The sequence below is a fragment of the Indicator indicator genome, chromosome 8, assembly GCF_027791375.1.
Source record: "Indicator indicator isolate 239-I01 chromosome 8, UM_Iind_1.1, whole genome shotgun sequence".
In the NCBI taxonomy this organism is placed as follows: domain Eukaryota; kingdom Metazoa; phylum Chordata; class Aves; order Piciformes; family Indicatoridae; genus Indicator; species Indicator indicator.
Window position 1 is genome coordinate 27,499,076 of NC_072017.1, and position 26,281 is coordinate 27,525,356.

At 45.2% G+C, this 26,281-nt stretch overlaps 1 protein-coding gene across 17 annotated transcripts in view; it reads left to right on the forward strand.

The window, feature by feature from the left end:
- The window catches only part of ADGRL3 (adhesion G protein-coupled receptor L3), a 308,221-nt gene that overhangs the window by 163,504 nt on the left and 118,436 nt on the right, over nucleotides 1–26,281 (forward strand). For 8 of the 17 annotated variants that reach the window (XM_054382986.1, XM_054382990.1, XM_054382987.1 and 5 more), the window contains exon 6: nucleotides 22,689–22,699. The exons of the other annotated variants lie outside the window; for them this stretch is intronic. In XM_054382986.1, the coding sequence (XP_054238961.1) occupies nucleotides 22,689–22,699 (11 nt within the window). The remainder of the gene's footprint in view (nucleotides 1–22,688; nucleotides 22,700–26,281) is intronic. 17 annotated transcript variants of the gene reach the window in all.

Genomic DNA, 26,281 nt, shown 5'->3' on the forward strand with positions numbered 1-26,281 from the left:
AAGCTGGTCTAATAGGAGGTGGCCCTGCCAATGGGAGGGGTTTGGAACTAGATGATCTTTAACGTTCCTTCCAACCCAAACCACTCTATGATTCTATGGAAAAAAAAATAATAAGGATGCCTGACCAAAGATACTAAGAATTTTTCACTGTGTCCATTTCAACACCAGTGCAGTTTATCAGAAATCTCCAAAGTAGCTTATGCTATTGGCTGGAGAGTTTCCATAGCACATGGAAGTCCATGTGCTATGGAGTTTCCATAGCACGCTTTTCAAAATGCAAAAGTAGGTTAGGTTTCAGAAACAACCTCAAGCAAAGGTAGCCCACAGCCCCATGCTAGGGTGAATTATAGCTGTTCCCAACATTGTTAGTGGATCTATGTCTCTCAGTGCACCTTTTGGCCATATTTTCTTTTGTTAAGGTTTGTTCCCAACACTGGTATGCTGTATTGTGAAAAACAAAACAAAACAAACAAACAAACAAAAAAAACAAACCCACCAAAAAAACCAAAAAACCCTGGGCTCCCCAGTTCAAGTGGGACAGGGATATACTACAGTAAGTCCAAGAGAGGCTATAAGGATGATGAAGGAACTGGAACATCTGTCTGATGAGGGAACACTGAGAGACTTGGAGCTGTTTAGTCTGGAGAAGAGAAGACTGAGAGGAAATCTCATCAATGCTTACAAATATCTGAAGGGTGGGTGTCAAGAAGAAGGGGCCAGGCTCTATGAGTGGTATCCTGGATGGGACAAGAGGCAATGGATACAAACTGAAACATAGGAAGTTTCACCTTAACATGAGGAAAAACTTTTTTCCTGTAAGGGTGACAGAGCTCTGGAGCAGGCTGCCTAAAGAGGTCGTAGAGTCTCCTTCTCTGGAGATTTTCAAGACCCATCTGGATGTGTTCCTGTGTGACCTGCCCTAGGTGATCCTGCTCTGGCAGGGAAGTTGGACTCGATGATGTCCAGAGGTCCCTTCCAACCTGTACTAATCTGTGATTCTATGATTCTAAGTGCCTGGCAAAGTGGGACTTAAGCTGTTGCAAAAGGGAGTGGAGTCCATGATCCATTTAAAATTATGAGTATGGCTAAAAGAAAATTTTACAGCACAGACCATAACATACTGCAGGACATCTGTCTTCAGCAGGAGGGGTTCAAATCCATGAAGCTTTTCCACCTTCATCTCTGAAATCACTTTAGTGCTTGGGTTTTTCATTTGGCTTTCTCCTCAATTTGATTGTGGCCATGTTTGAGTAATATCAGAGCGGAAATTGGCTTGATTGGACTTAATTTTGTCCACAGCAAGATGTGGGTTGCCTTGAATTCTGATGTAATTCCCAAGTGGAAGGAAGATAGGCTTCTCTTCAAGCCAGAGCTCAGATCTGCTGTCTTGATTTTTGATTCACCGGGCTGTGAAGTAGCAGAAGTGGTGGGAACTGCATGGTGGAAGCGGATTTAAACAGCAGTAATTTCTCCCCCTGCTTCAGGGAGAGGGGTGGGAATTGCTACTCTCTCTTGGCTTTTGAGCAAGTGCAAGTTGTTGCTCTGCGTCTGGTTGATGGTATTTTGCTTTTCCTTGAAGTGCACAAAAAATAATAATAAAGGAAAGAAAATAAGAAAAAGCAAAGTTACATAGCACTGTGGGAAGGGGAAAAAAAAAAGAGGAAAGAAAAAGTGAAAAGAGTCTATCCAAATAGCTCCTGCTGTTTCTTGAGCAGAATAAAAAACCTTCCAAGGGTGGCTGCGCACAGATGGAGGGTGAGATGGAGAGTGAGGTTGCGAGTGAGGGATAGCTGAAGCCTTTGTCTAAATGCATTTGAGAGACAAATAGCAAAGAAACGTGGTGCAACATCAGATCAAGGGAGGTTCTTCTGTACCTCTACTCTGCCCTGATGAGAACACATCTGAAATATTTTGTCCAGTTCTGGCTCCCTGGTTCAAGATGGACAGGGATGGACTAGAGAGTGTCCAACTAAGGCTATGAGGATGATGAAGCGACTGAAACATCTGTCTGATGAGGAAAGGCTGAAAGACCTGGGGCTGTTAAGCCTGGAGAAGACTGAAGGGGATCTTATAATGTTTATAAATATCTGAAGGATGGGTGTCAAGAAGAAGGGGTCAGGCTCTTTTCAGTAGTGTCCTCTAGTAGGACAAGGGGTAATGGATACAAGCTGGAACCCAGGAAGCTCCATCTCAACATGAGGAAAAACTTCTTTCCTATGAGGGTGCTGGAGCCCTGGAGCAGGCTGCCCAGAGAAGTTGTGGAGTCTCCTTTTCTGGAAACTTTTAAGAACTGAATGGATGCATTCCAAGTCCTACCATTCTGTGATTCCATGACTTCTTAAAGCCCTGAAATCATGGATGGCTCATCCAGCAGCCACGATTCAGGTTGGAGCCTCCCAGATGCCACACCTCTATCTTGAAGACCAAAGTAAGAGACTTGACAATGTGAAGAACTATTTCAGAAAAAAAAAATAACAAACCCGAAACCAACCATATATATATATATGTATATATATAAAAGGATGATTCTTACATTTCCTGGTTGCCATGGTTTTTGGAGCCTGCAGTATTCGCAGCATTCTAATTATCAAATTTAGACCTAGCCAGTTTCACCTGGAAGACAGATGTGTTTTTCTCTCCTTTTTAAAGTGAAGATATTTTCTGTTTGTTCTTAATCTACATTTTGGGGTCTGGTTGTTTGATTATGGGGTTTGTGTGACTGAGTAAGAGCAGTGTTGAGTCTCTTGGGCTCTAATAATGCTGAGATTTAGCTGGAGTAGCTTTGTAGTAACTCAATGCAGTGAATGCCTGTATCGAAGACAAAAAGGTGGCAAGCCAGTTTTGGGCTGGGTTGCTTCTTTCTCAGCAGGCAAGCTTTGCAGTTCTACAACAAGACCAATCGGACAGTGATACAAATCCCAGAGCATGGGATTTTTGGTACATGTACTGGCCAGTTTTTGCAGAGATCAGAGCAGAGAAGGCTATGATGCCTCCTTGCTTTAATAGTCTTTGAAGTGCAAGAAGTCCCCAAGAGCACTGTGCTGGGCTACATTATCATAGAACCACAGGACAGTTTGGGTTGTAAGGGACCTTGAAGGTCATCTAGTTCCAACCCTCCCACCATGGGCAGGAACACTTCCCACTAGATCAGGTTGTTCAGTGCCTGAACCTAGCCTTGAACACCTCCAGGGAGGGGGCATCCACAACCTCCCTGGGCAAGCTGTTCCAATGTCTCACCACCCTAACTGGAAAGAATTTCTTCCTAATATCCAGCCTGCCCTCTTCCAGCATAAAGTCATTGTCCCTCATCCTGTCACTAAGGGGAAGGAACTTAAATTGGAAGAGGGAAGTTACTGGTTTGGTTGAAAATGAAATTTCCCCCTTCATTCTCTTAATGATCCTAGGGATTTGATGCATTTTTGAATTCTGGATATATTCATCTTGAAAGGAATTTTGTATTTGCACATGGGAATAGTTCTCTTGTCATAGTGACTGGTGGCCTTCCAACTTGCCATTGACTAAAAAAAGCAGATTGTCTCATAGCTGCAGACCCATTTTATGGTGATGCTCCCAGTGTGATTGTGGGAGAACAAAAAAAATAACCAACACAAAAACTAGGATCCAGGAGAGGTGCAAGTCAGAACATGTTGTGTTTGCTCTGTGTTCAGTCTCCCTGAGATCAGTACTGTACATCATAAGCCAGCAGGATTGGAGCTGCAAACTGTAAAGGACTAAGAGAAATGCACAACAAGGTATAGGTCTTTCTGGGCTGGAAATCATAGAATGATGGAATAGTTTGGGTTGGAAGAGACCTTAAAGATCATCTAGTTCTCCCCTCCCCCTGAAGGCAGAGACTCTTTCCACTAGACCAGATGTCCAACATGGCCTTGAACACCTCTAGGGAGGGGACATCCACAACTTTTCTGGGCAACCTGTTCTGTCGCTTTCTAAGGCGACTGAGGCGACATGTACACCCTTATAGTCACAGATCAAGTAGAGTGTCAAGCATAGAGTGCCTTTATTATTATTAACAGCACACATTTATATGTTTTCTATACTACTGTGGCCACTTCTAAGTGGTTAACAAGTTGTTTTTAACACGCTTATTGGTTATTACTATATCACGATGGTAGTAGCTCTTCTTGCTAACTTTCACACGGGATGATTCAAACCTTCTATCTCACAGTTTCCCAGGCACTCTTCGTCCTTGCAAACCACCTGCACCTCTGGGGCCTCCCATATCTTCACTGAAACACAGTGATCTGCTCAAGGCCAAGCTCCTCTTTCCCAGGCAAGGAAACTGCAGACCCGCCGCAGTTCCCCACACTGTTCCAGCGACTCACCACCCTCACTGGAATGAATTTCTTCCTAATCTCCAGTCTAAATCTCCCCTCTTCCAGTTCAAAGCCATTGTCCCTCTTTCTGTCACTACAAATCCTTGTAAAAGGTCTTTCCCCAGCTCTCCTGTAGCCCCCTTCAGGTACTGTAAGGCTGCTCTAAGATCTCCCTGGAGCCTTTTCTTCTCTAGGATGAACAACTCCAACTCTTTCAGCCTGTCCCCACAGGGGAGGCTCTCCAACCCTCTGATCATCTTCATGATCTCCTCTGTACCCACTCCAACAGTTCCATGTCCTTCTTTTGTTTGAGTCACCAGAAGTGGATGCACTGCTTCAGGTGGGGTCTCAGCAGAGCAGAGCATAGGGGCAGAATCCCTTCCCTGTCCTGCTGCTCTCTCTGCTTGGGATACAGTCTTTCCTTTGCTAATAGATGCAGTTTCTTCTGCCTTTGACACCTGTCGCCAGTGGAAATGGAGGGTAAAAATATCCCCATGATAATTCCGTGGTACTTTACACCAACTGTGCCATCACTTTTCATAAAATGCCTAGATCATGTACAAAAAAATCATCCTGGAAAGCCATAAAAATGGTGGGGTTTCTGCATCTACTGATTTACCATTGTCTGTGTTTGTTAACAGAGAGGAAAATGGATGAATTAGCGCTTGGCTCCAGGCAGCTGTTCGTCTAACTGCCCCAAGCTGCACATGCCAAGGGGGTTTAGGATATTTTCACTTGCAAGGAAAGAAAAAAAATCCCCAGGTTTGGCTATCTCTTCTGCTTTCTGTGTAGCCTTCTGAGGCTACAAAGTGATTCCCTGAAGCCCAAAATGTAAGGCCACCTGACACCCAAAATGTATACCCACCTTCAAGCAAAGGTTTCCTATCCAAGAGTAGCTTTTGCAGGGATCTTTCCACATCTCTGAGTAGTTTCCAGAACTCAGTCATGAAATCTTCTGTTCCATAGGAATCATAGAATGATGAATTGTATGTGATGGAAAAAACATTTAAGATTACTGAGTCTAATAATTCTCTGAATCTTTTCCACACCTCCAGTGACTGGGGACTCAGCCACTACTCTGGGCATCATGTGCCAATGCCTGAGAACCCTTTCAGATATGAAGTTTCTACTAAGCTTCAACCTAAACCTCCCCTGGTGCAATTTGAGGCCATTTCCTCTCCTCCTATCACTTGTTACCAGGGAGAAGAGGCCAACGCCCTTCTCGCTCCAACCTCCTTTCAAACAAGCTATAAAAAGCAAGAAGTTCTCCCCTCAGCCTCCTTTTCACCAGACTAAACAACCCCGGTTCCCTCAGCATCTCCTCACCAGATCCGTTCTCCAGATCCTTCACCAGTTTCATCACCCTTCTCTGCACACTCTCCAACACCTGAATGACCTATAAAGGTCATTCTTGTAGTGAGGCTCCAAAAGTGAACCCCATACTCAAGGTGTGGCCTCCCTACTGCTGAGTACAAGGGCACGATCACTTCCCTGGTCCTGCTGGTCACATTAGTGCAGACCCACGCCAGGATGCTGCTGGTCTTCTTGGCCACCTGGGCAGATGCTGGCTCTGTCTTCAGTTGGCTGTTGATTAACACCCCTAGGTCTTTCTCTGATGGGCAACATTCCAGCCACTCTATCCCCAGCCTGAAGCGTTGCATGGTGTTGTAATAGCTCTGCTTGCTGTGTTGGTCCTGCTGGAGCTCTTGCAGAAGTAGTCTAAGTTGGTGAGTGGGGATTTTTGAACTTGAAGGGCAGTGGGAAAGCTTTGAGCCCACTGTGTCTGTGTAGTAAAAAGACTGTGACTTGCAGCCATCACTTGCTGGGAGGTGGAAGGGCTTGATTTATTTTATAGGAAGCCATCATGCTCATCCTGCACCTTTACTAGGATGGGAAAGGATGTAGATGGGGCAGCCTTTGGCAAGAGATCTGCATATTTGCAATGCACAGGGAGAAGGGATTTGGAGAAGGGTTGGAGGTGTCCTGTTGCCCCAGGTACAGCTGGAGGAAGAAACCAAGACACCAGATGAGAGCCATCTTGCACTCAAGGACCTGGTGTGGGTGGAAGGAAGCTGTGCATGATTTCAGAAGGAAGTGACAGTCTTGCTCGCTTTGCTTTAAATACATTGGAGAGCAATGAGGTGGGTGTTGGTCTCTTCTCCCTAGGAACCTGTGATGCACAAGGGGAGATTTAGGTTGGAGATTAGAATAAACTTCACTGAAAATGCTCTCAAAGACTGGAACAGGCTCCCTGGGAAGGTGGTTGAATCCCCAGCCCAGGAGGTGTTTCAAAGAGGCAGAGATGTGATGCTGAGGGACATGGTTTAGTACAAGACCAGGCAGAGTTAGATAGTGGTTGGACTCAACGATTTTAAAGGTCTTTTCCAAATGAAACAATTCTATGATTCTATGAGACGAGCAACCCTGCCAGCAGATCTGAGCATGGGGAAACCATCTCATGCAGGAGACCAAGGAGATGCAGCCAAGATCATGGCAGATGCTTGGATCCTCCTGGAAAACCCAGCTGAGTAATTTGGGATACAGATGGCATGACAGAGAGAAAGGATGCATAGCTTATTAATGGTAGGTGGCCTTCCTGGGAAGGAGACTTCTTAAGCTATTACTTCTCTGTTTCTGCAGCTCACTGCTGCTGATTACAAGAGAAGAAGAGGATTATTATAGGTATTAGGTATTTAGGCACTAGAGATAACTCACAGTGCTAAAAACTGAACTTATCTCTAATTAAAATTTAATTGCACCCAAGCCTCCACTAGTTACTTGCATCAAGTTTCACACCACCAGAAAGTGCTCATCAACCAGTGTTGGATTTAACAGGAATTTGGCAGATGTTTGTGAAATGCTGGAGGAAATCCAAACCACAAGATCAAATGTTTGAAAATTTGTTGGCAGCTGAAAGAAAAATCACAGACCTGGAAATAGCAAGAACTGGACATGGATCCCTTCTCATCACACAGCCAAAAGGTTTGGATAGTCACCCTCAGCACCTGGAAGACCAGTGTGGGTCATGAAGTGTTGTGTGGCAGGTGTCTCAACGAGGTGTAAAAGCAGCATATAATATATTATCAGTTTTTAGAGTGCTTCATGTGAGAAGCAGTGGTATCTCCATGAAAATCTGAAGGGAAAAAAAAAAAACACAACACTGAACAGTCTGTTCTGAGGCAATTTAGCAAATTAGCTATGTTTTATCAAACCGAAGTTTTCAGAGCAGATTTTCTTTCCTCTCAAGGACGTTTCCTCAGAAAGAGTCTCCTTGTTCACGAAGAGAGTAGTTTAATTCAATTTATAATCGTAAAATGGTTTAGGGTGGAAAGGACCTTAAAGATCATCTTGTACCAACCTCGCTGCCATGGGCTAGATCAGGTTGCTCAAGGCCTCATCCAACCTGGCCTTGAACACCTCCAGGGAGGGGGCATTCCACAGCCTCTTTGGGCAGCCTGTTCCAGTGTCTCACCACCGTCACTGGAAAGAATCTCTTCCTAATCTCCAATCTAAGTCTTCCCTCTTCAAGCTCAAAGCCATTGCCCCTCATCCTATCACTACAAGCCCTTGTCAAAAGTCCCTCCTCAGTGTTCTTGTAGGTTCTCATCAGATACTGGAAGGCCTCTTGAGGGTCTCCCTGGAGCCTTCTCTTCTCCAGCTGAATGGCCCCAACTCTTTCAGCCTGTCCCCCTAGGGGAGGTTCTCCATCTCTCTGATCATCTTTGTGGCCTCCACTCCAACAGTCCCATGTCCTTCTTGTGCTGGGATTGCCAGAACTGGATGCAATACTCTAGGTGGGGTCTCGTGAGAGCAGAGTAGAGGAAGAGAATCACCTCACTCATCCTGCTGCTCTCACTGCTTTGGATGCAGCCCAGCACACATCTGCCTTCTGGGCTGCTAGCCACCATTGCTGGCTCATGGTGAGTTTGTCATCAACTGACACATCCACGTCCTTCTCCTCCAGACTGCCGTGAAGCCACTCCTTGCCCAGCCTGGATTTGTGCTTTGGATTGCCCCAGCCCACGTGTAGGACCTTGCACTTGGCCTTGTTGAACTTCATGAGGTTGGGATGGGCCCACCTCTCCAGCTTGTCTAAGTCCTTCTGGATGTCAACCCTTCCCTCCAGTACATCAGCCAGACCACCCAGCTTGGTGTCATCACAGACCTGCCAAGGATGCCTCAATTCCGTTGTCCATATCTCTGACAAAGATGTTAAACAGCACTGGTGCCAGTACCTGAGGCAGGCCACTCATCACTGGTTTCCATTGCTGCTACATCTTTCCTTCCTATTGCTCTTTCTGAGGTGTTATCACCTTCAGCACTGCTTAGCTTTTTGTCACCAGGGTCTAGATGTTCCACTTGCAAGGAGAGGACAAACACGAGCAGCTAACAAGGTTTCCCTCTATGTGGCAGTGTGTAGGATTCTGGTAGCCTCAAAGTTCAGCTGGCGCAAGGTCCTGTGCAAAGAAATGCTTAGTTGTGTTGAAAAAGAAATCTTACATACTTCATGGTTTAGTAGCTGTCATGTTTTAATGCACACAAGTATCTTGGCAGTGATTGTGGCAGGAGCTTTGAATGGAGCAAAGTAAATCTCACCTTAAGACTTTTTCAATTGAAACAGTGTGTGGTGGTGTTTGTGAGAAAGATTAAGTCTGATTCAGCCCTTGTTGGGACTGAGATGATGGGCACAGAGATAGGCTAGACCTGCCTTGTGCTATTGCAGCATTTGATCCCTTCTATACAATTTCATTTGTTCTCTAGTATATAGCAAAATGCATTTCATATGTTCTCCCTCTGTAATGCGACCTCGGGTCAGCATATCTCTGTTGCTAGGTAGATGCTGCCTGTGAGAGATTTTGGATCCCTGTGTTAATCCTGTCCCATTTTTCTGGTGCTGATCTGGCTTTTCTTTTCATCTCCAGGGGAGGATGGGAGCAAAAGAAAATCTGCAAGTTCATGTGTGTGGCTGGGAAATTACTTCAGCCCATGACAGGCTTTTAAGCATTGGCCTCAATGACCTCAAGCCTAGGCTTAGTATCCTTACTGAATCTTAGTATTGTTTTGGCTGAAGAAGACCTCCAAGATCATTGAGTCCAAGCATCAACCTAAGACCACTGTGGCCACTAAACCATGTTCCAGAGTGCCATGACCACACATTTCTTGATCACCTCCAAGGATGGTGACTCCGTCACTTCCTTGGGCAGCCTGTTCCAATGCCTGACCACTCTTGCAACAAAGAAAATTTTCGTAATCTCCAACCTAAACCTCCCCTGGCACATTTTCAGGACATTTCCTCTCATTCTATCACCTGATGCCAGGGAGAAGAGACCAATCCCCATCTCACTGCAACCTCCTTTCAGGGAGTTGTAGAGAACAATTAGGTCTCCCCTCAGCCTTCTCTTCTCCAGACTAAACAACCCCAGTTCCCTCAGCCATTCCCCCTAAGACTTATTCTTCAGACCTGCCACCAGCTTTGTTGCCCTTCTCTGGACCCATTCCACCAATGACTATATGCTGCCATGCTGTGCACTACCAGATTGCCATGTGTAGTATGCAGCAGTGTGTTTCTTCAAGGTATGTCTTGTATTATAGATAATAATTAATACAGATTTTGTAGGAGAAAAAAAGACAAATCAAATTGCTACCAAAAGTATCCATCCCTTTCAGTTCCAGGTGCAAAACAGAATAGAATCACTGGGACAGAGAACACTAATGGCAGAGAACCTGAGTCTTGAACCTTGTTGGCAGGATCTCCTCATGATGCTCCTGGTATTCTGAACAGCATCTGTGGCTGAACTGGGCTCAGGGCTGGGAGTGCTCAGTCCTGTGCTCCTTCAACAAAGGAAAGGGCAGTACAAAGTTTATAGAATCATAAAATTGTTTTGGTTGAAAAAGCCCTCTAACATCTTCAAGTCTAGCCATGAACCCAACACCACCATGGCCGTTAAACTATGTTCCCAAGTGCCATGTCCACACCTTATATCATAACACAGAATGGTCTGGGTTGGAAGGGACCTTTCAGATATCTAGTTCCAACCCCTTGTCACGGGGGAGTGAAATTCAGTGCTCCACTTCACAGAGCATTTTCTAAAGATTTGTAGAGAATGTATTGTGCAAAGCAATTCAGAAATAATGTAGAAAGAAATTCTGTTCCCATCAGTGAAACTTGCTCAGAAATTGATAAGAAAGGAGAACTTTTTCTTTTTTTGGTGAAGAGCACCAAAGGGCAATCAGGTTGGAATTTGAACAGTGAGCAGCAGGTGTAGGCTGGAGTGAAGCTCTTTGCCACTGAGTGGGGAGAAATAGGGCAGCACAAGCTCCTTTCAGGTTTTTCAGAGCAAATCTGGAGCAGATGTTCCTTAGCCCTGGGACACTGCTCTAACCATGAGTGCTAATCTAACCTGACCACAGCAAAGGCTGGCCCTGCTTCTGAGTCTGTCCAGTAAATGTAAAGAGACATGTACAGAGACAGCAAACCATGGGGGTGGGGTGGGGGTGGGGGAAATTGCAGCCATCTTGAGCTATTTCAAGTGTGAGGGACTAAACCATCCATGGGGCTCTCTCTCCTGTCAAAGGAGAGGGGCAGCTCCAGATGGAGATTCAGAATAGCACATCCCAAAGTTCATGTAGGCATGACAAGGATGTTTGTGGTTTTCAGGAAATTCAAGGTATTTGAGGTGGGATGTAAACACAGCAGACAGTGCTCAGTAAGGTGCCCTCAGGATTTCCTATTTAGCTGGAGTGATGTGAGGGCCGCCTTCTTGGAGTGTTTCTCAGACCCGGCTTCACATGTGCAGAAACTTCTGTAGGTTCAACTCCCAAGAAAGTGCTGAGTCTGTGCTCAGAACCAGAAGATGAAACTCAGACTATAAGCAAGACTGAGACCCCTAAATAGGCTGACACTCCAAATGTCAGATACTGCTTCCCTAGGACTTTTAGAAACCAGGCCACCTGCTCAGAGATATACTCCTTATGAAAGTCTTGACCTAAATGTCTTATTCATTGTGTTTGCATTTATTTTTTTTTCCTGGGGGAAAAATAACGAACTGCAAAAGTTAAAGGAAAGGGAAGACAGCGAAGCCTGGAGAAAAGGAGGCTGAGGGGAGACCTTCTCACTCTCTACAACTCCCTGAAAGGAGGTTTGAACAAGGTGGGAGTTGGTCTCTTCTCCATAGGAACAAGTGATAGGCAGAGAGGAAACGGTCTCAAGTTACACCAGAGGATGTTTGGGTTGGACATTACAAGAAACTTCTTGTCTAAAAGGGTTCCCAAAAACTGGAACAGGCTCCCCAGGGAGGTGGCTGAATCCCCATCTCTGGAGGTGATTCAGAGGCAGAGATGTGGTGCTGAGGGACAAGGTTTAACACCAGACTTGACAGAGTTAGAGAAAGGCTGGACTCAATGATCTTAAAGATCTTTTCCAGTCAAAATTATTCTGTGATTCTAAGCCCTGCTTGACCCACTTGTAAGGGCACAGGCTGCACAGGTCTCAACTCATCCTGCTGACCACAGCCCATTCCTCTTGCATCTTGTCCCCACTGCCATTTCACTCTAAGTGGAACTTTGGTTTTCTAGATACTCAGTGCCCAAAGAATTTTCTTTATTTGGTTAGGACTGCAACATCTCAGAGGCACTGACTTAAAACAAACAAAAAAAGCCTAAAGTGTCTGCTTCACACGCTCCTTAACTAACCCATGGAGTAGGAGGTCCCCAAGGAGCAGACACTTGGCACTTCTCCCTCTTTCCACATCTCTGTCACAACTTGTTGATATTCTCAGGACAGTGTTTAAGGAGCTGCCCTGTTTTTAGGGGCTGAAATATTGTTCCAGCTTTCTATAGCTCTCTTCATTCTTGGCCTACTAGTTTGGGAATAAAATAGGCTTTTTTTTACCTGAGAGCTCTTGAGGAATGTTACGATATGTTGGGTGCGCAATGGCATCGTCTTACCCAACACATCGTGAAACCTCCAGTATCATCGGCCTGGAATAAGTATCCAGCTGCTCTTCCTGAATTCTAAAGATTCTCCACGTAAGTATGGTAAGACAAATCCTTACCTGTGCCTCCTGCTGACTGCTCAAGGGCTGGGCCACATTCACAAAATTATTATCTATCATTGTGATAGGCTGGAAGACCGGAGGGGCAGGATGAAAGAGTTGGAATAGGCTGAAAGAGTTGGGACCGGCTGAGAGAGTTGGGACTATTTAGTGTGGAGAAGAGAAGGCTCCAGGCAGACCTTACAGCTACATTTCAATGTCTGAAGGGGACCTACAGAAAGGATGGGGAGGGAATGTTTAGAAGGGCCTGTGGTGGTAGGATGGGGGTAATGGTTGGAAACTGGAGCAGGGGAGATTTAGGTTGGACATCAGGAAGAGGTTCTGCACAATGAGAGTGGTGAAATACTGGAACAGGTTGCCCAGAGATGTGGTGGAGGTCCCATCCCTGCTTTCATTCAAGGTCAGACTCAATGTGGCCCTGGGCAGTCTGCTGTAGTTGGAGGTGTCCCTGCCAGTGCAGGAGGTTGGGCAAGATGACCTTTGAGGGTCTCTTCCAACTCAATGCATTCTTTGTTTCTGTGATCATGCCACATGCCAGCTGTGTGTCTACCTCAGCTTTCCTAACCTTGGCCACCAAGGACAACATGGAGTGAATACACACTTCAGAAAGACAGCTGAGGATACTCTGCACCAAGGAAGGTTTGAAGAGGGTTTTGTTGTGCTCCCATCTTGCTGCCTGGCGGGGTGGCAGGGAAAGAAAGGCAGCAGGGGAAATTTTGCTGACACATTTCTTCTATTGTGAGCAATCAGTTGGAAAGTTTTGTTTGAGAAAATGTGTTCCAGCCTGGAAATGATGTGCCCTTGGCTTCAGGTTGGGTTATTAGAGGATTGTATGTCTCATCATTTACTTTTTTTCCTAGTATGCTTGGTTATTGTTGGCAAAACCAGGTCTCTGCCTACAGTTCTGACAGGGCACACCTAGAATCATCAAATGGTTTGGGTTGGAAGGGACCTTCAAGATCATCTACTTCCAACACCACCAATCCCACCCCACCCCCACCCACCCCACCCCATGGGCAGGGATGCCTTCCACTAAACCAGGTTGTTCAAGGTCCCATCCAATCTGTCCTCGAACACCTCCAGGGAGGGGATATCCACAGCCTCCCTGGGCAACCTGTTTCAATTTCTCACCACCCTTAATGTAATAATCTGAAGAAGCTCAAATCTCAAAAGTTTTTATGAGTATCAGTTTGGGTTTCACTTGTCTATTAATTTTAAAGAGTACACTTAGAGTGAGACAGGTGTTTCAAGAGCAAGTCTTCTCTCATGTACTTTTTCATCTGCTGTTGGATCAGTTGCAGTTAACTCTACTTGTGCTGTGTTTTGTGGAGGAAGAAGAGCATCGATACAAATGTACACACAAACACAGCTAGTTCACCCAGCAGTTCTAGGGGTGGGGAAATTAATATCATTTTCATCATGCGATTAAACTTTAGCATTACCCTGCTCATTATGGCTCCACAGGCAGAGAGAGTGGTAACTCAGCAAATATCACAATGTAAGTGTCATCTGCAAATTACTGAATGTGTATTCAAAGCCTTGATCCAGATCCTTGATCTGGAGCACTCCAGCCAGAAACAAGACTGCATCCCCAAGGTACCATTCATCCCAAGGTATTCCTTAAAATAGTTTATTAAGAAAAGCTGAAGGCACTACCCCACACTGTAGTTATGGTAGGGGTCAGGGAAAGGTTGGATGGCAAGTCAAGGAGGTATCTGAATTTGTTACATTGGAAGTATCCTTGAGCTTGGAGTGAAGGGAATAGAGAGCTGAAAAGAGGGTGTGAGGCTCAGGAGAGCTCCAGGTCAGGATATACTTGCCAGTAGAGGCTCTTCTGGGAAGGGAAAGCAAATGGGAAAAAATGGAGAAATAAATCTATAAAGAGCAGCTTGTTGCTCAAGGGGCAGATGTAGAAGTGGTTTGAAGGCAATGACTGGTGAAACAGCAGAGGTAAGTTCTGGAACTGATTCAGGATGAGGAAAAGAGCTAAAAATAATGAAACAGAGATTTAAGATACCCTGTAATGGAGATAAGCCAGCAGCAGCCCAAAGAACTCTAATGAGGGTTCTACATGAATGAGATTTTATTCGAAGTACAGGGTAAGGGAGATTGGGGGATCTCTGAATGTCAGGCTCAAATTCCACCTGGGATCCTATCACCTGCAAGGGCATGACCTCACCAGCAGAATGTTTCTGTTGGCTGATGAAAGCAATCTAATACCACATTTCCCACTTGGAGAATCCCTGCAGAGGAATTGTCTCCCAAGGGAAAGCGTTTGGTGACACTGTGCTGGATGAAAGCTCACAGTACTTTCATCCAACCAGGCTGGGCTATAAGGTTTAGAGGCTACCAAAAAAAAAAAAAAAAAAAGGAAAAAGCAAACTAAAAAAAGCCCAATTTAATATTAGTTGGAGGAGGAATAGTAGTTAATTGGAGGTGGATAAGGGAAGATCAACTGGTGTCACCTACCTGGACTTCTGTGAAGCGTTTCACACTGTCCTACATGGCATGCTGGTTACCCAAATGGAAAAGTGTGGACTTGAGGGGGTGGGCCTTTGGGGGGATAAGAAATTGGCTGGATGGCTGCATTCAGAGAGCTGTGTCCAAATGGACAAGTGACAATTGTCATCCCTTGGATGTCGGTACTGAGAATGTCTGTGTCAGTGACATGGACAGTGTGATTGAGGCACCCTCAGCAAGTCTGCAGGTGACACCAAGCTGTGTGGTCTGGTTGACATGCTGGATGGGAGGGACCTGGACTGGGGTGGGCCTCTGCCAACCTCAAGAAGTTCAACAAGGCCACGTGCAAGGTGCTGCACCTTGGGTTGGGGCAATCCCAATCACAAATGTAGGCTGGGTGAAGAATGGCTCAAGAGCAGTATTGAAGAGAAGGACTTGAGAGGGTCAGTTCATGAAAACCTTAACACGAGCCAGCAATGTGCACTTGCAGCCCAGAAGGCAGCTGTATGCTGGGCTGCACCCAAAGCAGTGAGAACAGAAGGACCAGTGAGGTGATTCTCTCCCTCTGCTCTCATGAGACCCCACCTCAAGTGCTATGTCCATTTCTGGTGCCCCCAGGGATGTTGTGCTTGCCCTCTCCCTGGAGATGTTTAAGGTCAGGTTTAACAGGACTTGAGCAACCTGTTCTAGTGGAAGGTGTCTGCCCATGCAAGGGGGGTTGGAACTAGATGATGTTTAAGGTTCCTTCCAACCCAAACGATTCTATGATAATATGATAGGAAGGGATTGTTAACCCAGGTTGGTTCTTATCTTTGGTTCGGCTTTTTTTTCACCCCCTTTGCGTCCTCTTTCCCTTGCTCCCAGGCTCAGTCCCATCCTCAAGCTGTCAGGTTGGCCTGGGTCCGTTCTGCCACAGTTTTGTTTTCCACTTAGGCAAGCACGGCGGTGTGGACTTGCCTCAGCGTGACAGAAAGCGACACGTTATTTTCTGCTTACGTCCTTATGGAAATCCTGCACGCTTCAGCTGGCAAAGAGATTGTCAAACACCCTTGAACAATATTTGCTCAGAGTGCAAGAGAGAGAAAAGAAATTTAATATCTGCTTTTAGATTCAGTTCCCTCTTTCCTTCCTTCTGTGTTGTCTTTGATTTTCTTTGCACACACTTAAAATTTCCTTTCTGTTATTACAGAATCATAGAATAGTTTGGTTTGGAATGGACCTTCAAGATCATTTAGTTCAGCCCCTGCCACCATGCTCAAGGCCTCATCCAACCTGAACTTGAACACCTCCATGGAGGGACCATCCACAACCTCCCTGGGCAACCGGTTCCACTATCTCACCACCCTTACTGGAAAGAATTTCTTCCTAATCTCCAGTCTCAAATCTCACCTCTTCCATCTTAAAGCCATCTGCCCTCATCCTATCACTACAAGCCCTTGTAAAAAGTCCTTCCCCAGCTTTCTTGCAGCCCCCCTCAGGTACTTGAAGGGTGCTCTAAGTTCTCCCCAGAGCCTTCTCTTCTCCAGGCTGAAAAGCCCTAACCTTTGTATCCTGTTCCCACAGGGGAAGTGTTCCGGCCCTCTGATCATCTTTGTGGCCTCCCCTGGACTTGCTCCAACAGTTTCATGTCCTTGTATTGGAGGCCTCAGAACTAGACCGTATTCAGCCTAGGCTGCTTTGTGACATTTGCTATCCAGTGAGTGTTTGCTCATGATTAAAACCTGGCTGGATCAAGAACTGTTTTCTCCTTATCTCCAGCAATTTCCCTCAGTGGTGGTGAGTGGCAGTGAAGAGTTGCTCCTCTCAAGGACAAAAGTCCTCATCTATACCCAAACCACCAACTACTGGTGGGCTGAAAGCCACATGTGGCAAAGAAGTGTCAGATCTGTGTGCCCCAATAGGCAGGACAGTGTCTTGGAGGATGCTCTTGGAGATGCTCTTGAGGCTCTTCAGCACAGGATTTACATTGCTGTTAGTGAAGATAAAAATATCAACCAGAAAGCATAATTCACATTGCTGCCCCTGAGCTGAAATGATGTGTGCTGCTTAAATAAAGTTGTATCTCCCTTATAACCATAGAATCATAGAATTGTTTTGGTTGTAAGAGATCTCCAAGATAATCAAGTCCAACTTTCAGCCCAATACCACTACAGCTATGTCCCAAAATGCCAGGTCTGCACGTTTTTTCAACACCTCCACGGATGGTGACTCCACCACCTCTCTGCCCAGCCTGTTCCAATGCCTGAACACTCTTGCAGGAAATATGTTTTTCCTATTCTCCAATCTGAACCTTCCCTGTCACAAGTTCAGGCCATTTCCTCTCATTCTATCACCTGATACTAGAGAAAGACCAATGCCCACCTAACCCTAACCTCCTTTCAGGGAGTTAAAGAGAGCAATGAGGTCTTCCTTCAGCCTCCCTTTCCCTGGACTAAAAAAATCCCATTTGCCTCAGCTGTTCCTCATAAACCCTGTTCTCCAGACCAAGAGAACCAGCCCATTGCCTCATTGCAGTTATTCTGACCAGGCATCTTGAGATTTCTGTGCTCTCTGAACAAGAGCTGCAGACATGATGGTTTAAAAGAATCAGTGTCCCTGGCTTCCCTCAAATATGAGGTTTAATAAGGGAAAGCAACAGCTGGATTTGGAAAGGCATCTTGGAGGCCAGTGGGACTGACCTTGTAAGAGTGACTGCTGCCAAGAGGATTAGGGAGTTGTGTGTTGTACTCAGAAATGTATTGTGGACATGCTGAGCTTGGCTCAGAAGATGGGAAGAGTGGTCCCTTCAGTCCAATACCTTGTCTGAGCTTCAGACTTTGCAGAAGGAGATTCCTTGGGGGATAACATGGATCAAGAAAAGGACTCATTCTTTTGTATTAACCATTCATTTCCTTGGACAGTAAGACAGGATGATCAAAGCCTTCCCCATTCCTCTTCTTTCACTGCAATCCCTGCACTTCTCAGCTCCTCTCAAGAGCATGCTGTGGACTGTGATGAATGATGTCCTCTGCAAGAGGAAAAGGAAATAAGAATGCAGTGATGTCTGGTTGGGGTGGACCTTTTCCCTCTCTCCCCACCAGTCTGTTCTGCTTTTTCTGGCTATCCATGGCAATGCTTAAGGCTTTCCTTGCACCAACTAAACACTTCAAAGGAAGGTGAGCAAATGGCTGAGACACCTGCAGTTTCTTCTGTGCCTGAGGAATTTGCTATGTTTTTTCAGGAGACTAAGTCAAATGTTGCTTACTATTGTCTGGTACAATTTCCAGCTAAGGGTTGGCCATGGAAATCAATTGGAAAAGACCTCTAGAATTATTAAATCCAACCATTATCAGACTCTACCAAGTCTTCTGTAAAACCATGGCCCTCAGCACTACGTCTCTGCCTCTTTTAAACACCTCCTGAGATGGGGATTCAACCACCTCCCTGAAGAGCCTGTTCCAACCCTTGAGAGCCTTCTTAGTGAAGATGTTTCTTCTAATATCCAACCTAAACCTCCTGTGGTACAACAGGAGACCATGTCAGATCCTCCTATCAGCTGATACTAGTGAGAAGAGGCCAACCCCCACCTCACTCCATCCTCCTTTCAGGGAGTGGTAGAGAGCAATGAGGTCTCCCCTTAGCCTCCTCTTCTCCAGCCAGCAACCTCAGTTCCCTCAGCTACTCTTCCCAATATCTGTTCCCCAGACCTCCAGCTTCATTGCATTTCTCTGGACCTGCTCCAGACTGCAATGTGTTCCTTGTAGTGAAGGCCCCAAAACTGAACTTAATACTGATGTGTTGGTACAGAGAAGGAGATGGTGGTGTGGGAACCTGCAGATTTCATGCTATCACTGAAGTTGTCAAGCACCTCAGGCAAACTGAACAGCTTTTGCTGCAATGTTTTCCTGTTCATAGACTGACTCGGATTCCTAAACTAAATCTCTCTCTTTTCCTGTCTCTTCTAGCAAAGCTGCATTTTCTCTGCCTTGGAACAGTCTCCACGGCAGCTGAACAGAGCTGCTTGCCACTGCAGTGCTGACACTTGTAATTTCTCTCTTGCTGAGAGGCTCCAGGTTGGCCTGCCAATGAACTCTATGTCTGATCAGTGGTCAGTTGGGCTCTAGCCTCTTAAAAATTCCCTCAAAGGTTTAATCATCTCTTCAAAGAATCACAGAATGGCAGGAGTTGGAAGGGACCTCTGAAGATCACTGAATCCTGCCAGGGCGGGATCACCTAGGGAATGTCACACGGGAACAAGTTCAGGCAGGCCTTTAAAGTCTCCAGAGATGGAGACTTGACCACCTCTCTAGGAAGTCTGCTCCAGTGCTCTGGCACCCTCAGAGAAGTTCTATCTCATATTTAGATGGAATTTCCTGTGTTCATGGTTGTGCCTATTGCCCCTTGTCACTGGGGATCACTGAGAACAGTCTGGCTCCATCTTCCTGACATCCACCCCTTAAATATATGTAAGCATTAATAAGATTCTCCACTCAGCCTCCTCTTCTCCAGGCTAACCAGCCCCAGCTCTCTCAGCCTTTCCTCTTATGAGAGATGTTCCAGTCCCCTCAGCAGTTTAGTGGCCCTGCTCTAGACTCTCTCCAATAGTTCTTTGTCTTTCTTGAGCTGGGATGCCCAGAATTGAACTTACTTAGTGCTGCCCACAAGGGTCTATCATAATGACCTTCTTCCTCCTTTCTCAACTCATGCCTGACCATCGTACTGCAATTTCCTTCCATTCCAAATGAGTTCAGTTTTATGCTCTGCTTTGGTTTTTAGATGGATTTTTTTTTTTTTTTTGATTCTTGGCCTGACAGATTTCCTCTCACTATAAATTATTCTGTCTGCTTCAGCTGCATGCTTTTTCTCATTTACATTTAAGATAATGGAAGAAGAGTTGCTTTTGATGACATAAGTGAGGTGCATTTGGGGTTAGCATTATTACTATAAAATGAGAGAGGTGGCTGGATAATGTAAAATGTTAGGGATTTGGAGGTTTTTAGTACCTGAAAAGCACTTCAATGACTAGGGGGAAAAAAAAAAAGCACCAAAAAACTAATCTACTTCTTCCCTGCAAATTGATGAAGCTTCTTGATGCATGCATGGAATGTGCAAGGCTCCAGGCTAATAACATTACTGATCTCACCACATGTACCAAATGGCCTGCTGTAAAACATTTACAAAACAAAAACATTGCCACCTACTTGACGATGAAGAAGGGGGGGAAATTAATAATCACTGTAAACTGGTGCATTTATTTTATGTTACCTGTGAGAGCTGTAAAATGAGGTTTAGGCTGCGTACTGGAAGCATACGGCAGTTTTGTAGCCCTGTGTTGTAGCAGTAGTTTTATCCTGTACTTAAAGTAATAGCTGGAAGTGTAGAAAGGTCTCTGCTGTACTTCAAATTCGGGTGCAAATTGCCTGACTGTTTTTTTTTATTTTTCTCTTGGGTTTCTGTTGTGCTTATTAAGCCTCATTTTGACTCCTGGGTTCAGATTTGAGGCCCTCAGTACAAGAAGGACATTGAGATGCTGGAGTGGGTCCAGAGAAGGGCCACAAAGCTGATGAAGGGTCTGGAGAACAGGTCTGGTGAGGAGTGGCTGAGGGAACTGGAGTTGTTAACTCTGGAGGCTAAAGGGAGACCTCCTGGCTCTCTGCAAGTCCCTGAAAGGAGGTTGGAGCCAGGTAGGGGTTCTTCTCTTCTCCTTAGTAATGAGGGACAAGAGGAAATTGCTTCAAGTTGCACCAGGGGAGATTCAGGTTGGATCTTAGAAGAAACTTGTTGACTGGAAATGTTTTCAAAGATTGGAATAAGCTCCCCAGGGAAGTGGTTGAATCCCCATCCCTGGAGGTGTTTCAAAGAGACATGGTGCTGAGGGCCATGATTTAGCACCAGACTTGGTAAAGTTAGAGAATGATTGGACTGGATGATCTTAAAAGTCTTTTCCAAGCAAAACAATTTATGATTCTATGAATCTTGCAGTCATATGAAGATACATTCACATTCAGCTAGATAGCAGATATATTTTTAAAGATAGGTGCACTGAAATAGCTCAGACAAGAGTCTCATCTCTCTCCCCTCTTTGTTCATGTGTGGAATATATGTAACTTTATTTCTTTTTTCCTTAAATCTGGGAGAGACATAATTCTTTTGTTTCAAATATCACATTTATGCTTTGCAGTGACATCAGGTATTTAATTTTATGTGTTTGTGTATGTGGTTCAAAGGCAAGGAGATTAAAACAGCTTAAAAACATTTAAAGGATACAATTCAGTCGTTTCCCTTTCTGCCTCATCCCAGATGCTTTTTTTACCAATTTTCAAGTTCCTCAGATTCTACTCGTGCTCATGGGGATCTACAACGCCTATGTTGGTAGCCCAAATGAATCAGGTGCAGTTTAGGCTTCCAGGCCAAGAATACATTCCAGGCCAAAAATACCTATTCTGGCACAGCAGCACTTGGATGTTCCTCTCTGCATTTGGTACCTCTGATAAGACCTCACCTGGAGTACTGCACCCTTTTCTAAGCCCTCAAAACAGGAAGGATGTGGGTCCGACTGAGAATGTCCAGAGGAGCGCCACAAAGATGACTGGGGGGCTGGAATACCTCCCCTACAAGGGCAGGAGGAGGGACCTGGGTTTTTTCATCCTGGAGAAGAGAAGGTTCCAGGGAGACCTAATAGTGACCTTCCTGTTCCTGCAGGGGGCTACAAGAAGGCTGCAGAGGGATTGCTTCCAAAGGCCTGCAGTTACAGGTGGGGGAGCAGTACTTTGAAATTAAAGCAGAGGCGATTTAGATTGGATGTTAGGAACAAGTTCTGCACCATGAGGGTGGTAGAACATGGGAACAGGTTGCCCTGGGAGGTAACTGAGGCTCCATCCCTGGATATATTCAAGGTGAGGCTCAACAAGGCTCTGAGCAACCTGATCTAGTGGAGGATGTCCCTGATTACTGCAGGGAGGTTGGACTAGATGACCTTTCGATGTCTCTTCCAACTTAACCATTCTATGATTCCATGATTCTAAGGTTTGGAACAGTAATTCCCATGGACATGTGAACTTCAGCACTCGCATGCCAAACCTGAGGATGCAGGCATACTTCTTTGACCTAAAATATTTGACTTTGCAGCACTGCTGCTCACTTTCTTGTGGATTTTTTTATGCCTTTCTTTTCTGGAGACCCAATTCAAAGTCCTGCAAGGTCAATGGGTATATTCTTCTGCTTCACAAGAAAAAAAACTGCTTACATTGCAATGTGCTGGTCTGAACTAGTCATTAACAAGAATAATCTGAAATCTGACAGATGTAAAGCTAGAAACACACTGTTAAAGGTTTTTCTACCTTGGCCTGATGTATTGTCATGTTTTCATCAACCTTGGGTAAGAGTTTGAAGCTATGTCTTGGCCCAAGCTGACTGTGAGAGAGCTGGTAGCTATTAATGGTACAGAGCCAAACAAGTTAAATTAAACCTCCTTTTCTGATTTTTGGGTGCTGTTCCTTCCTGCCTCTCAGCTTTCTGCTATGACTTTCCAACTGAGCTGACTAGCAGTGGCAATACCTCCAGCTTCAGGATGGAGATGTACTCTTTGCCATCTCCTTGAGATCCTGAGGCACATGAATGCATATTCAACATGACTACTAGCACCTGACTGTCCTCCCTCAAAAAATGTGCTCTCCAGGACACAGGTCTAGAGAATAAGGAGCATCTGAGGGAACTGGGATTTTTAGTCTGGAGGACACTGAGGGGAGACTTCATTGCTGTCTACAATGCCCTGAAAGGAGCTTGGAGTGAGGTGGGGGTTGGTCTCTTCTCTATAATACAAGTTGATAGAACGAGGGTAAGTGGCCTGGAATTTTGCAAGGCTGGGGTTAGGTTGGAGATTAGGAAAATTTTTTTTCCTGCAAGAGCGGTCCGGTGCTGGAAAAAGCTTCTCATGGAGGTGGTGGGGTCTTTTTCCCTGGAGATGTTCTAGAAATGTGTGGACATGGCACTCTGGGACATGGTTGAGTGGTCATGGTGGTTTTTCATGGTGGTTTTAGGTTGAAGGTTGGGTGAGTTCAGCTTTCAGGTCTTTTCCAATCAAAACAATTCTATGATTCTATGCTTGTACTCCAGGCTTGTTGAGGCATCAGCATGGACTTGGTAGTGTACCAACTTGCCTGTGTTCAAAAGTACTGAAGTCTAGTGTGAAAATGGGAGATCTTTGAAATTGATGCCCCCTTCATTTCACTTTAAGATGCCCTGCATGTTGCAGAGTTTGCTTATTTGTTACAAATGTGCTGTGCTGCAGCAAATGTGTTTTTCATCATACTAATACCTCTCCCATTGTTCAAGCCCTCTGCAGAACCTCAGCTATCTATAAAACAAATTTAGACACCAGTCCCGCGGTTCAGGATTGTTTAGGCAGACCCCTGAGACAACACAAACACAATTATTAGAGCAGAGCCTGACAAAATATCGATACTCCTACAGAAGTAATAAAGAGTTTGGGAATGGAGCTAAATAGTGGTTTATAGTTTGTCAGGGAAACTGTTTGATTTCTGAAAGCAGCTGAATATTGATATTCTTACAGTGGAGTTTGGTCTTCTTGGCGTTGGTTTACATGAATCAGCCTGGAGAAGAGAAGGCTCTGGGGAAACCTTATAGAGGCTTTCTGGTACCTGAAGAGGGGTACAGCAGAGCTGGGGAGGGACTTTTTACAAGGGCTTGTAGTGATAGGATCAGGGGTAATGGCTTTGAGCTGGAAGAGGGGGATTTAGACTGGAGATTAGGAAGAAATTATTTCCAGTGAGGGCTGAGACACTGGAATATGTTGCCCAGGGAGGTCATGGATGCCCCTCCCTGGAGGTGTTCAAGGCCAGGTTGGATGGGGCCCTCAAGCAAGCTAGTCTAGTGGGAGGTGTCCCTTCTAATAGTAAGGGGATTTGAACTAGATTATCTTTATGGTCCCTTCCAACCCAATCCTATGCTATGTTCTACGATTCTATGATACATGAGTGGTGTGGTTGTGGGTTTTTTCATTTTTTTCGCTTATCACAAGCTTTTTCCTGCCCTTTCTTTCATCTTGTCATATCATGTGCAGAAAGCAAATCACTGGCAAATCTGGGGAGAGGGTTGAGCTTATCCAAGCTCCAAAATGAGATGTGGAGAAAAGGCCAAGGCCCTGCATGCTCTCTAATTTACAAGAGGGGTCTTGACAGCACATCCATGCTGAGGTTCATTAAAGCATGCTTAAAGGATGAGAAAAGCCAGGCTTTCTAAGCATTTCTCTATTTCTGCTGGTGTCACTGGTCAGCTCTCTCAGTCAGTTCAGGTTCTTTTCCTTGTAGGACCAAAAATAAATTGAATAAATAAATACCTTAGAAGCTGACACACTGAGAGAATGGAGTGAGTGCTCGAGAGAGAAATCACTTTTGCAGCTTTGAAGGAAGATCTAGTTTTTTTGAATGAGACTTGAAATAGCCAGCGAATTGTAGAAAGAACAGAAAAGAGATGGGTTTGGTGACAGGAAAGAGGTGAACTTTTGCTGGCAAGTTTGTCATTCCTGTTGTCCTGGAGGATACAAACAGTACAATAGGGATGTCACATGCACTGTACAGACAGCAGGCCAGGCTTACAGGGCTCTGATTCATGTCTGGGGATGCAGTATGATCTACATGCTAATAATCCTAACCTGGCTTAGAAAAAGAAGAGTATAAGCAACCTTAACTTCACCTTTGGTGATTTGTGCTTTATTCTCTTTCCTTTCTATGATGTTAGATGACCAACGTGCCCACAGAATATACAGTCATAGAGTCATTTCAGTTGGAAAAACTTTTAAGATCATTGGGTCCAAACATTATCTAACTCCACAAAGGCTGGTGTTAAACTGTGGCCCTCAGAACAAGTCCCTACCTCTTTGAAACACCTCCAGGGTGGAGATTCAACCACCTCCCTGAGGAGACTGTTACAATCTTTGAGAACCCTTTCAGTCAAGAAGTTCTTTCTCATAGCCAACCTAATCCTCCTCTGGTACAACCTGAAGCCATTTCCTCTCCTCCTGTCACTTGTTACTAGGGAGAAGCCACCAACCTGCACCTCACTCCAACCTCTTTCCAGAGAGTTGTAAAGAACAAGACGTTTTCCCCTCAGCCTCCTCTTCTCTAGGCTAAACACCCCGAGTTCCCTCAGCTGCTCCTCACCAGACCTGCTCTCCAGACCCTTAACCATCTTTGCTGCCCTTCTCTGAACATGCTGCAGCACCCCAGCGTCTGTCTTGTAGTGAGGGCCCCAAAACTGAACCCAGGATCTGACTTCACCTGATCTGACTACTTGTGTTTGCACTTAAAAGACAGGGCATCAGGGCCGATTTGGAAGCCCAGCAATGGTTCATGAAATTAGGAAGGACCCAAAATCCTGAGGCTCAGAGCAGCTGGGATCAAGGGACGGTGCACTTCGTGTAAGGAAAGATGCAGATTAAATGTGAAAAGCAACCTTTGTGACTTTAATCTTCCAAACCAGACAGGAGGAAGCATGGCCAGATGACTCCTCCCCAACGCCTCTTGCACACACACATGCTGTGGGGACAGAGAGCTGGTTTCTTGTAGTTCTAGTGGGTTGTCTCCATGGCTTTGATTGTACTAGCCCCTCTTCCTCAAGATAACAGCATCACACAAACAGGTTTTAACTATTAATATGAAGATCACAGGAGAATTGAAGAGTGTAATCTGTCACTTTGAAAGCCACCCAATTTCAGGTATTTTTGTTTACAGCATTTGAACCATTTCACAAATTGGAAAGCAACCATCCAGCCATTTCACAGGCAGATTATGGTATCTTTAAGAGAGTCGCAGGCATTTATCTGAATGCAGTTGGCTACCTTGCTTACTAACATCTAGATTGGAGACATTACACTCACAGATGAACACTGACTGTTTTAAGATTATATTTTTCTCTTATTAACCTTATGTTTGTAGCTTGCAGCTGAAGAAATACTTTGGATAGTGGTATCAGCTGACTGCCTTTGGTCTTTGGAAGGGATTATCGTGTTGACTGGATAGATAAGAAAATGCTGGGGCATGAATAGTGATTTTATGACTGCTCCACTTGCTTCCATTCATCACAAATGCAAAGGTCAAGAACTGCTGGAGAAGGACCAGCTCCATCTGGTACTGCCTATGCAGAGCATGTGCAAGTTGTTCAGTTAAAGATGGAGGTAGGAAGGAAAAAGCAGGAAACACACATTAGATGATACTGGAAGGCAGCCATGTCCTGGGCCTCATCAAAAGCAGTGTGACCAGTAGGATGAGGGAGATGATTCTGGCCCTTTGCTCTGCTCTGGTGTGACCCCGCTTGGAGTACTGCGTCCAGTTCTGGTGCTCTCAGCATAAAAAGGATTTGGAACTGTTAGAGCAGATCCAGAGGAGGCTGTGATGATGATCAGAGTGTTGGAGCACCTCCTTATAAGGACAGGAT